Genomic DNA, 16,103 nt, shown 5'->3' with positions numbered 1-16,103 from the left:
AAAGGTAGTCCTAACTTAGGACTATTCCTAGGCAATGCTGAGAGATAGGACCAGTCCTTTAAAGGGGCCTTTAAAGGGGGGACTTTTGCCATGATCACAGCAGGCCTGTGACTGTACATGGAATTGTCACCTCTCATTCAGTTGCCCTATTTTATGTGACAGCCAGAGCGCACACATACAGTAACTGGGTTCAAGTTTAGGCCTGACACATCAAGAAAGCAACAAACGCCATTGCCTCCATGCCCCATGGGATGGCTTATTGTCTTGGTGCCCTTGAAATGGTCCAGTAAAAATTTACAATTTCCTCATAGGGTGCAATTTATCAAGGATAAAATGTCTTGGTGCCCTTGCCCCTGCCACAATACAGAATTGCTGATCATGATGACAGTCCCCCCCCCCCCTTTATTGTTTGACTTTACTTTAGATAATTAGTTCCAATAAATATTTGGCGGCCTGACATTGCGACCCTAGCAGTCTTTTTTGAAGGCCTTTTTTAGCCTTTGAGAAAGACTCTGCTATGGTCGAAACGTCAGGCTGTTATCTAATTTCGCATTTATACCATACATACATGTAGGTCTTTTTGATTGATAAGCAGTTTGCAACAGCCAGTTAAATTTTCTTAGATTTAGTTGCAACAATAGCACAAAAAGAGACAATCCGACAAATTCTCATGCAAAACTTATTACTTGTTTATTCACAACAAATATCATATGAGCATCTAATTATTATACAAAAGGTTGCATATGGAAATATTTGACAACTGGTAATGTCATACATTATCTTGGGTTCAGAATTGAGAATTTGAACATAATTGGAGGCATGTCAACGTAACGTGGCATAATACACCTCTGCAATTTGGCGACACATTACAGGTACATCTTCTCTCATTACAGTCAAGTCTTTTATAACATGATTGGTGAGATAGGCCCAATTACCTCTTTTAAGAGGACAGTAAACAAATAAAAATTTAAGCAGAAATTAGATTTGGGACTTAAGAAACAAGTAGAACCTCATTATACCAGTGCTCTTGGTAACAAAGGTTGACCATAGCCTTTGAATTGACCTGCAGCACACAAAGCATTTTGTCATGGTGCCCTGTGCTTTAGCTGTGGCGTTCTTTGTAAAGTTCCAATACAGCCCTGCAGCCGATTTCACAAAGCTTTACGCAACTGCGTAAGTCCCCTTGTGCAACTTTTATTGCGTTAAGTTGAGCCATAAACGTTGCGCAAGTGGACTTACGCAGTAAAAAGTTGATGTTCATCTTCAAAAACTACATGTAAGTTCAAGGCATAAAACTGTAGAATTTGATTACTTGTGGTTGCATAGAAACATTGAATTTCTAACATTTCAAGCCCTTCAAACGAATGAGTTGGGGGAATGAGGCGGTAGGGATCCATTATAAACTCGTATCGTTTGATTTTGGAGGATCATTGAGGCGATATCCTACAAAATTTTACAGTATACAATAACAGTCGATTTAGAAGGATTCAGACAGTACAGCAGTGGGGATCCTACAAAAAATACATTGTTGGATAAATTGAGAGAATTCATCATTCTGTTTTGTTTACTTGAACTGGCGAGATATCCTGTTTTCTTTTTTATCTATCTGAGGAATTTTCCTCACAAACGTTTACATATGTATTTGGTTCTTCCTCGATTTGATGTTCACCATTTTCACTGTAACAAACATTAACACATGTAATTGGTTCTTCATTGATTTGATGTTCACTACTTTCATTGTCACAAACATTTAAACATGTAATTGGTTCTTCGTTGATTTGATGTTCACTATTTTCATTGTTACAAACATTTAAACATGTAATTGGTTCTTCGTTGATTTGATGTTCACCATTTTCATTGTCACAAACATTTACACATGTAAATGGTTCTTCGTTGAATTGATGTTCACTATTTTCATTGTCACAAACCTTTACACATGTTGGTTCTTTGTTGATTTGATTTTCACTATTTTCATTGTCATTACGATAACTACTACAAGACGAGTCTTTGGAATGGATTTTCTGATGACTCGTTAGACCACTAATCCAAGCGAAAGCCTTTCCACAATTGCAAACAAAAGGTTTCTCCTGTGTGTGGATTCTATAGTGAGTTGTCAAACTTCCTCGTACACTGAACCCTTTACCACAGATATCGCAAATAAAAGGTTTTTCTTTAGTATGTGTTCTATTATGTTTTATGAGATCACTGCTCCATGGGAAAGCTTTCCCGCATAGATTACAAACAAATGATTTCCCCTCGGTGTGAATTCGTGTATGCTCAACGAGACGGCTCCTGTGTGCGAATGATTTACCGCAAACATCGCAGAACAGTGGTCCGTCTTGTGAGTGGATTTCTTTATGAATTGCTAGACGATGACTCTGGGGGAAGGCTTTACCACAGATATCACAAACATAGGGTTTCTCTAGAGTATGGGATCTCTTATGTTCGGACAGTCTGCTGCCGTAAATAAAAGTTTTCCCGCAAAGGTCACACGCCAATGCATCCTCTGGGTTGTGAATCCGTTGATGCTCGGCAAGTTTGCTTCTAAATGGAAAGCCTTTACCACACAATCCACAAACATATGGTTTGATTTTGGTATGGACTATTTGATGCTTTTGAAGACCCCCACTCTGTGAGAAAGAACTACCACAAATATCACATGCATAGGGTTTCTCTTTAGTATGGCTTCGTCTGTGTTTTGCAAGTCCACTGCTGAACGGGAAAGCTTTACCACAAAAGTCGCAAACAAAGGGTTTGTTACCCGAATGGACACGGCGTTTGTGCTGAGATAGACCAGCACTGCAGGAGAAATCTGTACCACAATCGCCACAAACAAACAGTCTTTCATGCGAGTGGGTTGTCTTGTGCTGTTTCAAATTGGCTTTTGTGGAGCAGGTCTTTTCACAGAGGTCACAAGAAAATGGTTTCTCTTTGGTGTGAACTCTTTGGTGTCGTTCAAGATGTCCTCGCTGCTTGCAGGTATAGTTACAAACGCCACATACATATTTCTTTTTCGGAGGGGCTGGAAGTTCTGAAGGGTCGAGGTAACTAACGTCTGAGATGCTACAAAGATATGGAATCTTACTGGTGAGGGCTGCTTCAAGAATGGAAGGTTGTTTTGTTGTCAATTCTGCATCTATGTTCTCTGCACTATCACCCATCGCCTTTCAACTTTTTGTAGGCGACACCCCAAACCTCAGTCTGTATTCAAAACAAATGCCTTCACTTGCGCAACTTATAGCGAAAGAAATCTACGCAGTTCGATGGTTGCTGATTGATTGTTTATAAATATGCTGAATTTTTAAGTAGAGGTAATGTTTACAACTCCTACCAGAAGTAGAGAAGAATGTCCTGGTGTTTTTATCGGATAATCTTCTGTCAGAGCCAAACTATCAAAAATGAAGAGCTTACATGTAGGTAACTTTCTGTTGGGGAAAATAACAAACAAAAAGAATAAAACTGTTAAGATGCTGAGCAGACAATAAAACTGTGAAAAACAGAGCTCTTTTGGACGCTACTCTTCTTTTCTATGTAAAATAATATCTAACTAAACAGCTTTAATTTAACGGACCCTGTGTTGAAAGAGTTTGTTTGTATGCATTCTACCTCCATGGTCCATGGTATGGTATGTCCGAGCTTGACACAAGTCAAGTCGAATCTAAAAAAAGTGTTAACATCTATACTGTAGTAGTAAAAAATAACTAGTCTACTACTACTACTACTGTACTAGTCCAACAACAGACCAGTGGTAGTGATTGTGAACATGGTGAAGAAAGAGAAATGAAATGATCGACCGATCTCTCAAGTCAAACCTATTGCAACTATAACTATTTTTGCGGCTAAGTGTTAAATAAAAATACATACATTTCATTGTTATTTGTCAGAAAGAGTCTTACAGCTTACCTGTTTCTGGCAAGAAGAGAAGAAAGGGAAGGTTGAGACGATCCTATCCAAGCTCACGATTGTGGATTTGCGAAGAAAGAGATCTTATACATCTCATCACCTTGCACTTTTTTGTTCTACAATTGTGTTCATTCCCTCATTGAATTTTACGTGTTGGCAGCACGAACCGCATAATAAATAATTGAGTACGAGGTTGATCCAGTACCGAGTGTCCAGTACCGAGTGTCCAGTTGTTATCAACTGCAAGCATTGTAAACACGCGGGTAATAATGTCAACTCGTCCAACGTAAAGTAGTCAACTCGTACTGAAGCGAACTAAGATGGGTACTCGTATGGGCGTGTCAATCTGGGGTTTTTTTAACACGAGGAGAGGGGGGGGGGATATCGTTTGTAAATCCAACGCCGTATATGAGGGGCTTAATTATTATGACCAAATGGGCAAAACCATATAATAAGAGCAAAACTGTATATAGGCTAATAAGAGATATTCCATTCATGTTCACAAGGGCAAAAGAAGAGCAAACGAGGCAAAAGTCCTCAAGAGAAACGGTAGGCTTTCCGCGGGAGCGCCCTCTAAACTCCGGGAACGGGTGGAATTGAGAGCAAGCCGGCTCGTGGGTGCTGCCACTCACGAGTGTGTTGGTGACCGAACCGACAGAACCTTTTTTGGTCCATAGTCCGGCGGATGGGGAGGGGTAAGTGGGCGCCCCCAATCAATAACATCTTACGTCTAATTTCTAAGTACAAACAATTTTTGTACTTAATGATTTTTCGTATAACCACCTAGCCCCTGTCCCCCGACGTTTGCTTGCGGCCTGTACGGCCGTCCTAAACGTCTTCCAACCCGACATCGAGTGGATTTGTGGGATATCCTCTTACCTCGGGCTCTTGGCGATGGTTGGGTGTCCGCGATCTGCCTCTCCCAGCCCGACGGCCTTGTCCGATTCGGGAAACTTTTGTGATCGCACAATATGAAAGAGGACGTAGTGATCCCCCCCCCCCCCCCCCCCCCCTGCGATCAAGGGCTCCCCGGGTGATGCCGCCGCGGCGGCGCATGTGCCCGAAGGTTGCGTAAAAACTACCGATTTGGGGCGTAGGTCCCGCCGGGAAGAGACGAGCTTTTGCCCTCGCCATCGGTTCGTGACGACGCACCCATGTAGGCCTCGGACAGGAGGGGAAAAAATTGGAAAACAAAATTTGGACTTTGACAATTTTTCGGCAGAAGGTACTCCTCGCGGAATTTTTTATTCACCGGCGGGCCGGACGAGAAATTGCGAAAGTTCTCGGACTTTGGCGAAAATTTGGCCCAGTATATGCAGACAACTAGAAGGGAGTTCTCCGAGGTTCTGAAATTCGGGTGGCGTTCAGAGAGGCAAAAAGTCCTCTGGGGGCGGAGATAAGGTAGGTCTTTCACGGCGCCCGCTAAACTCCGAAAACGGGAATTCGGATCTGAGCATCCGGATCGTGGGTGCTGCCATACCCACGCAGGTGTTGGTGACCGAAAGCGAGCCGAGATACCCTTTTTGGCCCAAAGTCCGACGGATTGGGAGAGGGTAAGTGGTAATGATAAAAGCGAAGACAATATTTTAAAACCCAATATAAATCTTTTGAGACACACAAGAAAACTCAAACCAAACTAAGTTTCATTTGTAATAATTATGATAATGATTTTATTTAATTAAGAAGTAGGTACGTAGCTCACATGGCAAATAAACAAAAGAGAACATAACTTGTTTACGTTAAATTAGTTTGATACCTCCCTTGTTGAATACATGTTTACAAATCCCAAACAGAATGGTCTAGTCCAATTATAGACCATTCCATTCAATTCATGGGCACTGAGCAATAGATAAATAAGAAATAACGGGACTATTATGTTTCAAATTTTTCAACAACACTTCATTGGTTACTCTCACAGAAACACCCCTTGTGTAAAATGGAAAATACTACTATTGTTATACTCCGTTGTTTAATAGGTACAGACAAAATATGACTAAACTTGATAACTCTGGATATAGTGTAGAATGTTTACATGGAATACATTTTGATTACAACTCACAAATTTAATGTATTTTATTTTCTTTTAAAATATGCCCATTCAAATACATTACAAAAAGTGAAACAAAATGCAGAATTAAAATGAGAATTTAATGGATATATTAGTTGGTACTTTGAAATTGAATTTTTTTAAATACAAATTACAAAATGGTTGAAGATATTGAAATGAACCAAATCTATCTATTAAGTTTTTATTTTAAATCAACCCTTTCACTCCCATCTAAAAGTATTGATTTATATACTTTGTTGGACATTTAAACATATTTTGAGGATATTTTTTATTATTGTAACATTAAATCATTTTGACAAAGTCATACACTTTGTTTTGATTATGGTTTAAAATATGGAAACAAATCTAAAAAAGGTACTCAATGCATAAACATCTTTTCATTCCTAGATATGAATGTGGTATACAATGTAGCTTACTACAATTTGAACATTGCACTTTTTCTATTTAGGGCCTTCTAAAATAAATAAAGTCCTTTGGGGAAAGCTTGTGAATATTTCCAATGTTGGTTGATATTTACTGGAATGCGATAGATGCTGTAGACGGGTACTTTGAACATAACCACAGACTGTAATGACTTTAAACAAGGTACTATTCCAAGGGATATTGCATTTTTCATACATACATTCCTAACTGAATATGTATTGTGAAATATATTACACATAATCAGGTAAAACTCTTAAAAGTGGACAAGTTAACTTAAACACTCAACTATCCTTACTAACTTGCATAGCCAGGCTAGTTATGTATAACCCCCAAATCATCATCTAAAAGTAAACACAACTAAACCAAAAAATTTACTTGGTTTGTTTAACTTGGATTGTTAAAACTGTTTAATTTAATTAAGTTAAAGATCAAAAGTTGAAGGTTTATACAAGATTAAAGATACAGCTGAACATTGTACAAAGTACAGACAAACCAGCAGTCTTTGAACAGTTATAAACACATATGCTTGTGATAAATCTGTGTTAACTTGGTTTAAACAACTGTTAACTACACCAGGATAACCAGACTAACTGGGGGATAAAGTTAGTAAACTAAGTATTAGTAAAAGTACAGACAATCCAGCAGTGTACCTATTATTATCCTAACGCTAACACAAAACTGGGAAAATTCACATCATCTTTTTCCTTCTTTCACTTAAATATTTGTTTAGTTTGGTCCCGTTAGTTAGAAGTCAAATACATGTATATGGTAAATGGATTGCTTATAATAGTGTACCTGATAAAGTTAACAATGCATACAGTGTGAACTTACATTATCATTATGGATAGGTAGCACTAATTAACAAACTGCTAATTAGGGAGATTGAGCGACACAACAATCACTTTGGATTCATAGACGACGCTCTTGTTAGTCAATTGATGTAGTTCACACTTCACCAAATGATTATTTCTATGATTTACAATCAAAAACAAGTGAAGGTCTTGAAGCAAGTGTTGCAAGAGTCTTCTAAAAAACGAATCAAGTACGTAACTTTGATAACAGACTTGAAGTCTACTTTTTAACAAAACATACAAAATATATCCATGGAAGTGCAAAATTCATCAAAAAGCTGCAACTGGAATATTTTCTTTGAGGATTTCTAAATTTGAATTGTTGAACTTTCATAAGTTCATACCAAAAGTTAATTCTGGTGTAATAATTTTAGACAGCCCAAATGAAGCTTGGATCGCCAAAGTGATAGTGTTAAATTTCCCTGCAAGTGATGACAGATCATTGGATCCCAGCTATAATTGGGCTGTCCAACTATAGTTGGAACACTTCTAAAGCGGGGACCATACATGGACACTAGGTGGCAGCAGAGTAGCAAGGTAGTACCTCGAGGTACATCAACTGCTCTCAGAATTGACATAAACTTTAGCCGATTCCTTCCAACCTTAGCATTCAAAAGTCTCTATTAGGAGATGTAACATCGTGCAAATGTTTGCAAAGTCTTGTTATTCTCTCATTTCAGGCGTAAATTTAGATGTTTTACTGAAACAGACAGTTACCACATGTGTGTTTGAAAGACAACGACAATCAATCCACAACTGAATCCTTATTCTGGCGAGTTGCAATAGGCACATGTTATTCCAATGTATGGAGAGCCATGCAAAGTTAAAATTGAATCTGACAGAAAAATTGTCAAAGTGAACTAGGCTTGTCATACATACTCCTTGGGTCTACAAGTAGCATAGGTGCATCAAAGTAACACCTTTAACAACCAAGCAACCATTTTATAAATGCTGCAATATCACACAACAGTAAGAAAAGTAATAAAAACAAATTAGGCATTCTTATAGTGCAATTAGAAGTTAAATCTGTGTAAAGCATTTATAAAACACAGAGTGAGCGGCTGGTGTCGGAGACTATACTTAACTGTTAAGGAGGAAGAAGCATTAGAAATTTTACACATTAAAAAGGGCAAGCTCATACAATAGCATATTGTTCTATTGCTACATAACCATTCACCATTCATTGCATATTCATTGCCATTCAAATGAAATTAAAAACTCTGAAAGGATATTCTTACATTATACACTGTCATTTAAAACTGTACAGTAGTTAATATTTAAAACTGTTAATAGTGAAAGATTACACAAGAACACCGCACATATAGGCCATGTCATAAATATTCAGAAGTTAATTACATATTCATAAGATAATTTCACATTCATGAGGTTGCTACATTATTCATGAATGACTACGATACAACAGTAATATCTTGTCTAATGGCGTTATATCCAGAAACAATAGCATTTATGTATAATTTACACACATCAATATGTTTATATATAAAATGTTAAAATATACTAATGGTAAAAAGTGATTATTTTATTATTATTCTACTACACTACAATCTGCTGTTCTACATCTACTGAATATTATTATTGATATTTAATTGATATATCCTATTATTTTCTAGAGCTACATTGTGGAATCATTTTTTAGGCAACATGGAGACCCTTCGTCGTTACATAACACTTCGGGCACCTCTTTATAATCATTACGTTTAAATAAATACTTGATACACAATACTGCCACCCTTTAGAACTCAATGGAATCTTCCTAAAGCTTATACTGAATGAAACAATTCAATTTCGCTTGGAAGTTTGGAAGACTCCACTGAGTTTTCAGGGTGAATATATAACATTACAAAGACGGTATTTAAACGTCTAAAAAGAAATTGAGTTAAATGAAGGGAACTTTTTGCTTCAAAAAATAACTTAAAGGATTGTTACAGTAAAAAGTTATTGTGACCAAATCTATAATTAGGAGAATTGGAGTTGACTTAAAACAGCATTAATAAATCTTATATTCAAAGTTGAAGTCAAATTTAACGAGTTACCAACATTGATCACTGATTGGTGAAAATACAACAACTCTAGCTAGGGCCCATTAGAGTTGCTAAAGCAGTAAATAATGCTTAACAATTTTCTGCTTAGCGAAAAATTAGCAGGATACCACTTACTGATTGTAAATCAGAAAAAGCATTTTAACTGGTAACCAAATTTTGGTGAGCATAATTCAGTTTTGCTTAGCTACTTTTTGTGCTTTTAGGAGCGCAATAAATTCGGGCCCGATGTGAAAAGATGTACTTAAACCCAATATTGTAAGGCTGCAATCGTGTCAACCCTTCTGCACCTAATTATAGATTTGTCCTCTTTAAAAAATACACCAACAAATTTCCAAAGTTAGTTCCACAAAAACATCAGAACAACTCGAACTACAAAATACACCTCATTTTACAATATTAAAGTATGTATTGCCAAGAAATATGTAAAATGTACAATATCTGAACACATTTTTTAAGTTGCACGTTTACTCCAGACGCAAACTGTGGAAAAAAGTACAGCCAGGGAAAAAAGACAAACCCTTTCTAACTAAGACAAAATAATTAACTGCAGCTGCTGTGATTAAGTATGATCCAAAAATGTGACTTAATTAAAAGGTTGGTAATTTTCAGTCCAAAACTTTATTAACTAGGGGGTAAGTGGGGAGAGGTTGGCCAGTGGGTTGGCCAGTGGGTTGGCCAGTGGGTTAGCCAGTGGGGGAGTAGCCAGTCGGGGGGGGGGGGGGGACTTCAGGATGGGGAAATATCAGGTGGAAAAGATGGGTGAAAAGGTTGATATGTGTCTAAACTTTTGAAGTGATTCTTCTGTTATACCATTGTGGCTCAGAAAGGGTTGAACACTTGAACACTCATGCAGATTTTGTTTGCTTTATTTTTGAATAGTCTGTTTGTTGGAGTGTTATAACAGTACATACAAAGTGTGGGCCCGAGAACAACAGGGGTCCACTGTATGTAGGGACACTTCATGGACTTAGACAGGTCCACACAGTGTTCTGTAGTAAAACAGAATATAATTTTCCTTATGTGTATAGAACAAAGGAATGTCCACAAAGTGACTGCAACACAAAGCTATGTGCACTGATGTGATTTATGTATAGTTTGGTCAAGGTAAGGATAGGCTTGCTTGGGGTACATGTGAATTATGCAACTCATACCAAATGTAATGATGAATAGATATGATTGAAACTGCCTCTGGCTACCGGGTAACCTTGTTGGTCTAGTTGGTATGACACTGCTCTAGAAATGCAAAGGTGGTGGGTTCGAAATCCAGCCGAAGTAATTTTCATGTGATTTTTTTTTCACAGAACTTGGGAAAGTACTGAGAATACAGTGCTAACACACATATGTGTATGAGGGTAAAACCAAAATGAATATCATTTCTCTTATTTAGGAAAGTAAATCCTGATATCTTTAACGATTTCCTGATGGGTGTGCCTTTTTGAATTGCATAGGAGATACTACAGGAACAGCATATCATTATTTTCACTCATACTCAAGAAGTACACGTTTGTACTCATAATCACAAAAGTCACTCTTCAGGTTGATATTTTTGTTGCACTAATAATTTTGAAAATGTATGATTAGCGTGTTGTGGCCGAGCCAAGCTATGTTTTACTGGTTGAGTTATCATGGTGTTAGTTCGAATCCAAGTTATAACACCTGTGTCCTTGAGCAAAACATTTAACTACAATTTCTTTTCGACCCAGGGATTCATGACCCTGTGGGTGTTCGTCCAGTGACAAGCATTGGATTTCACAAAGGGTTAAGACTAGTCTTATGTCGAGTTAGGAACAAGTTACTCGTCCTAACTTCGAACTAGCCTTAGGTTTTTAATAACTCCTAAAGAGGCATAGGCTCCTAGTTAGGATTATTTTTGTTAGATTGACCCCAGGGGTAATAATGTTGGAACGCCATGAGCATCACTGAGTGTTAAGTTCAAGCGCTGCATAAGAAGACACCAGTATTGTTGTAAATATTAATTTTTAAAATGTATGAGTCAAATGAAGAATAGGTTACACAGGACAGGGTCTCACAGAGGTGGCGGAGGTAAAGTCATTTCGGGTGGTAAATAATCCTTCATATAACTGGATTTGTTTTTCATCATGACTTAGTTTCAGCCCTTATGATTCTTTGAGCACAGCTCAATAGTAAATCACTCCACAATCATTCCATTACAAAAAACAGAAGTTCAAACTGTAAACTTGCATGTAGGAGCCCAGCTCACTAAGATGTATGATACACGATTCCTTAAATCATCTTAACTTAACTATCAGCAAACACAGCAAATGAAACTTAACATAACAACCTGGGCCTTTAAGGCACTGGACACCATTGGTAATTACTCAAAATAATGGTCAGCATAAATTACTTGGTAACAAGCAATGGAGAGATGTGTTTATAGTATGAAACATTGTGAGAAACGGCTCCCTCTGAAGTAATGTAGTTTTTGAGGCAGAAGTAATTTCTAACTAAAATAATATGTGAATTGAATTTGACCGAGCCCTCAGCTGAAGTCTTGAATTCTAGGCATCTGAAAGCACACGACTTGTGCGACAAGGGTGTTTTTTCTTCATTATTCTCTCACAACTTTGACAACCAACCGAGTCCAAATTTTTACAGGTTTGTTGTTGAGATACACAAAGTGCGAAGACTGGTCTTTGACAATTACCAAAGGTGTCCAGTGTCTTTAAATTGTGCGTCAATTTAGTTGGGTATGAACAAGGTAAAATCTCTGGGCCTAATCTTATAAAGCCTGTGAACACAAAAACTTGCTAAGCACAGAAAAAAATTTTGCTTAGCAGGTACAGGTCCTCAGCCAAAATTCCACAAAGTTTACATTGTTGCGATTGGTGCCCGGTCATGTTTTACTTAGCAAATTGCTAAGCAGTATTTTCTGCTTAAAAGCTTTAAGAAATTGGGCCCGGGTATTAGATAGGTATACAATATTACGAATGTAGATAAGTATTTCCTTACTAAATACTGGTAAAAGAGATTTTAAAAAGATTAGAATTCAAATACTTAGAATAAATATGTGAAACCGGTAAATACTAATGACATTATAGTAGAAAATAAAACCAAAATTGTATGCATTAATCTGGTCAAGATCGTATGTATGTTTTATTTTTAAATTTGGCATAAAGTTTTGTCTAGTTATGTAGAAATGTGATCAAAGAGGTATTTGGTAAAACACTTCAAGAAATTGAAGAAATTGAGAAAATCTCAAATCAGAACTGTCCCCCTTCGAATATTTCAAAACTTTAACTCAGAATTTTTTTGGGATCTTCAATTCCGAAGTGGTTTTCAAATTGATTACCCAAAATATAACCATTTTTTGTTTACTTTGCTGAAACAATAAACGCTAAGCAATTCAAAACAGCTTAGTGCAACATGCAACATGAGTGTTCATGCACATCTCCTGTCACTCAGGGGTAGTGATAAATTTGAATAAATTTGAATAAATATTCATATTTTTAAAATTTACAAAGAATACTGGAAAAAAGTGGAGAAGTGGAGCGGAGTGCTGATAGCCAACTAGAGCAAAGATCACACAGTATCCTTTCCACAAACCCTTTGCACAAATAAGTTGAAAGACATGAAAAAACGGTTATTTCTGTACATAAATTCTATCATGAAATCATTCATCTGTTCTCGCATACATGTATACCAACTATCTCTCACGTTTGGTGGGTAAATTCAACGCATACTTGACATTTTTACTAATATTTGAACGATTTATATATACTTTTTTTTTATTATGACAAAAGGCAAAGTAAGGTCATAGAGTCATAGATGTATTGCAGTGTGTTTTTTCCTTTACTATTTTACAAAGAAATGGTACATTATTTAAAAGATCTCGTTTTTTTCTTCCACTAACTCACTTTTTCATTTGTTTTTCGATTACATGCCTGACTGTGATTGGACAACTAGAAAATTTGAATACCATGCATAAATGAATATGTATGATGAGTGCTACTTAATATTTACATATTGTGAGATATCAGCGTTCAAACTTCATGTTGAGACATGATTCTTGTGTGTTAAGTTGTCTCTGACTAGAACCCTTATTGACCAAATTCACCTGATGTGCCATACTGGCGGGCAATGTCACTGTGCGTTATTCAGTGAAGTGCTTATTTTAGGCGACGCAGCATTTACACGTAAACCTATTGACCAACAAAATGGTGAGCGTTGCACAGTCGCCGCGTGTGACATACGTGCAAGGGGTCAATACACAGTGTTGAAGCTCAGCAGATTAACACCAAAGACATGGTTCAGTGACAAACTGCACAACCTTGCTACCATGGACAGCACCAGATCGATACCTCTAGTCACTAACCCCTGGAAGAGAAGCACTGAATAACACTGGCTATCAGAAAATGACTACTCCGCGCGCACCCTTGTTGAAAACTTTGCAATACCTGTAGGGCACTTGTGGGGTGCTTAATTCAAAATGCAAGGATTTTCATTTTAAATAAATCATGTTTTTCAATGGTCACCCTAACCCTACAGTTAGACATGTCATATGATCAAGGTAGAATAAGGGGACCAGTTGTTCTATCTTTTTATTGTGTTCTCTGTGTAACAAAGAACGGATCAACCAAAGGACTAATCAAAATATCAAATATAGTTGGATATTTCACAGTCACACTTCCAGGAGTTATGATCGAGCCAAATTCAATGGTAAGCAGAGCCTTCAAATTGAGCCCCGATGTCATCACCTGCATAAATCTTGGTTGTGCCAATTTGGGAGTCCAACGGCCTGTGTGTTATTGTGCAGTGCACGTTAAGTCATTGCATGTAAAAAATAACCTCGTCATGGTAAACCAGCGACACTAGCGAGGGTTGTTAGTGATGACATGATGTGAACACAGACTTTCTTAACCAGGATAATCGGTGAATTCAGCAAATCAAGGATTGTTCCATCTTCCATGAGTTATTTAACAAGGTTTAACTGGGCAAGATGAACCACCCATTTTTGTCATGAGCAATGCATGGGTGATGTGCCAAAGGGTAACTTTTTAACCAGGTTTGTCAGTTATATTGGTAATCTGTGACCATAACGGTTCAATTCCAGAAGTCACCAGGTAGTTTTTCACAGGCTCTGGTATTTTTTTTTTTTTAAATAAAGTAAACCAGGTTATGAACTCTGTTAAGCAGAAACTCTTTTACATGCTCAGAGAGGTTTAGTTACCCAGCGCAACTAGTTAACTTACCACTGGGAATAACCAGGATGATAATATAAATTAACCAGAGCAAACAGTGAATAAATCACTAGTTGGTTAACTAGAATGACCATGTTTATAAACCAGGTTACTTAGCACTAGCCAGTGATGTCATGGATCCTCTTTGAACCTTATTCATTGCTGGTGGTTTAGTTAGGTACATAGTTATAAAACCAAGTTACTAAGCATAAGCCAGGGATTTCATGGATCTCAAAATGAACTTGGTTATTCAACACCAGTGGTTTAGAAAACTAGTTGATGGTTTAGTTACAAAACCAGGTTACTAAAAGCACTATTTAGGGATGTCATGATTCTCCATGAACCATATTCAACGCTGGTGGTTTAGTTATACTAGTTATAAAACCAAGTTACTCAGCACTAGCCACGGATGTCATGGACCCTTAAATAAACTTGGCTATTCAACACCGGTGGTTTAGAGAACTAAATGGTGATTTAGTTAACTAGTTATAAAACTAGGTTACTTAGCACTAGCCAGTGATGTCATGGATCCTTCTAATGATGAGATAGATGCTCGATGGCCGTGTAGTTCAGCTAGGGATGACGTATTGAAGAGTTTATAATAACCAATACTCGGATGAGACAGATCCAGGTCGTCAAGCATGATTTGAGCCACACCCATGAAGACCTTTCGCTCCATTCTACCAAAGTCTGCCCATACAGTGATCTGTAATCAAAATAAATATAAGAATAATAATAATAGTGGCTTCTTATAGAGCGCTCATATCTGTCACTCAGTGACGCTCAAGGCGATTCAACATTCAGTATTTCAACATTCAGTATATTTCTGCAAGGTATGTGGGAACTACGTTTGAATAATGAAACCTTCACTCTCTGAGATAAGTTTTAGAGGTCAATCTAAAGAGGTCGCATACCTGTAGTATTTTGTTGTGATAGTCTTCTTCAAACTGTAGCACCTGTTGATAGAGTGGGTCTAGAGTCCGTCTCGCAATCTTGGTTTTCTTTTTACCTACGCAACGTTTTCCATCCATAAGGTACACCTTGACGTAAGGAGCTAGGAGCGACAAAAAAGGAAATACATCAAGATGAAACTCTCACAATCAGCCCAGGGGTGGGAGAAACTATTGTCTAAATTAGACGAGGTTTAATGATGGCATTTCAACCTTTTGGTAACCAATGGAGTTATAGATTCCAAAGTGCTTTTAGAAACAGTATCCACAGCACTATACTAGATCAAAGAGCAAGAATTCACAAATAATTCCTACTTGGAACACACAATCTGAGAAACATTTCTGACCGCATCTTTTTACAAATTCAAATTTTGGGACTAAAAACTGATATCTTTTTTCCCAACGACAGTACTTTAAAGTGAAATGATTCTCAAAAATGTTGGTTTTTTTCTTAAATTTTAATAGATTTATAGTAATAATTTTTTTATTTTTACTCTTTGTATATATGCATCCGCAATTCGGCTTTTTGGCCGCCATGTTTGCATTTTTAATAAACCAATAATAGTAATATAAAAAAAGGTATTATACACTATCGAAAGCTGCTGTAATTCTAAAAAAGTTTTTATTGCCGTTAGTTTTAAGAGTGA

At 37.2% G+C, this 16,103-nt stretch overlaps 2 protein-coding genes across 3 annotated transcripts in view; both read right to left on the bottom strand.

The window, feature by feature from the left end:
* Positions 1-665: 665 nt before the first annotated feature.
* Positions 666-4,004, bottom strand: LOC139949712 (uncharacterized). The gene is made up of 2 exons (XM_071948208.1): positions 3,904-4,004; positions 666-3,425 (listed from the first exon to the last, which is right to left on the bottom strand). The coding sequence occupies exon 2, from the start codon at positions 3,159-3,161 to the stop codon at positions 1,599-1,601; it is 1,563 nt and encodes a 520-aa protein (XP_071804309.1). The 5' UTR covers positions 3,162-3,425; positions 3,904-4,004; the 3' UTR covers positions 666-1,598.
* A 1,540-nt stretch (positions 4,005-5,544) lies between these two features.
* LOC139949707 (regulating synaptic membrane exocytosis protein 2-like) overlaps positions 5,545-16,103 on the bottom strand; it is a 98,767-nt gene continuing 88,208 nt past the window's right edge. For both annotated transcript variants that reach the window (XM_071948198.1, XM_071948199.1), the window contains 2 exons: positions 15,421-15,560; positions 5,545-15,212 (listed from right to left, as the gene is read on the bottom strand). In XM_071948198.1, coding sequence (XP_071804299.1) covers positions 15,006-15,212; positions 15,421-15,560 — 347 coding nt within the window. In that variant the 3' untranslated portion in view covers positions 5,545-15,005. The remainder of the gene's footprint in view (positions 15,213-15,420; positions 15,561-16,103) is intronic.

The sequence above is a fragment of the Asterias amurensis genome, chromosome 17, assembly GCF_032118995.1.
Source record: "Asterias amurensis chromosome 17, ASM3211899v1".
Taxonomy (NCBI): domain Eukaryota; kingdom Metazoa; phylum Echinodermata; class Asteroidea; order Forcipulatida; family Asteriidae; genus Asterias; species Asterias amurensis.
This window is presented reverse-complemented; position numbering and strand designations above follow the sequence as displayed.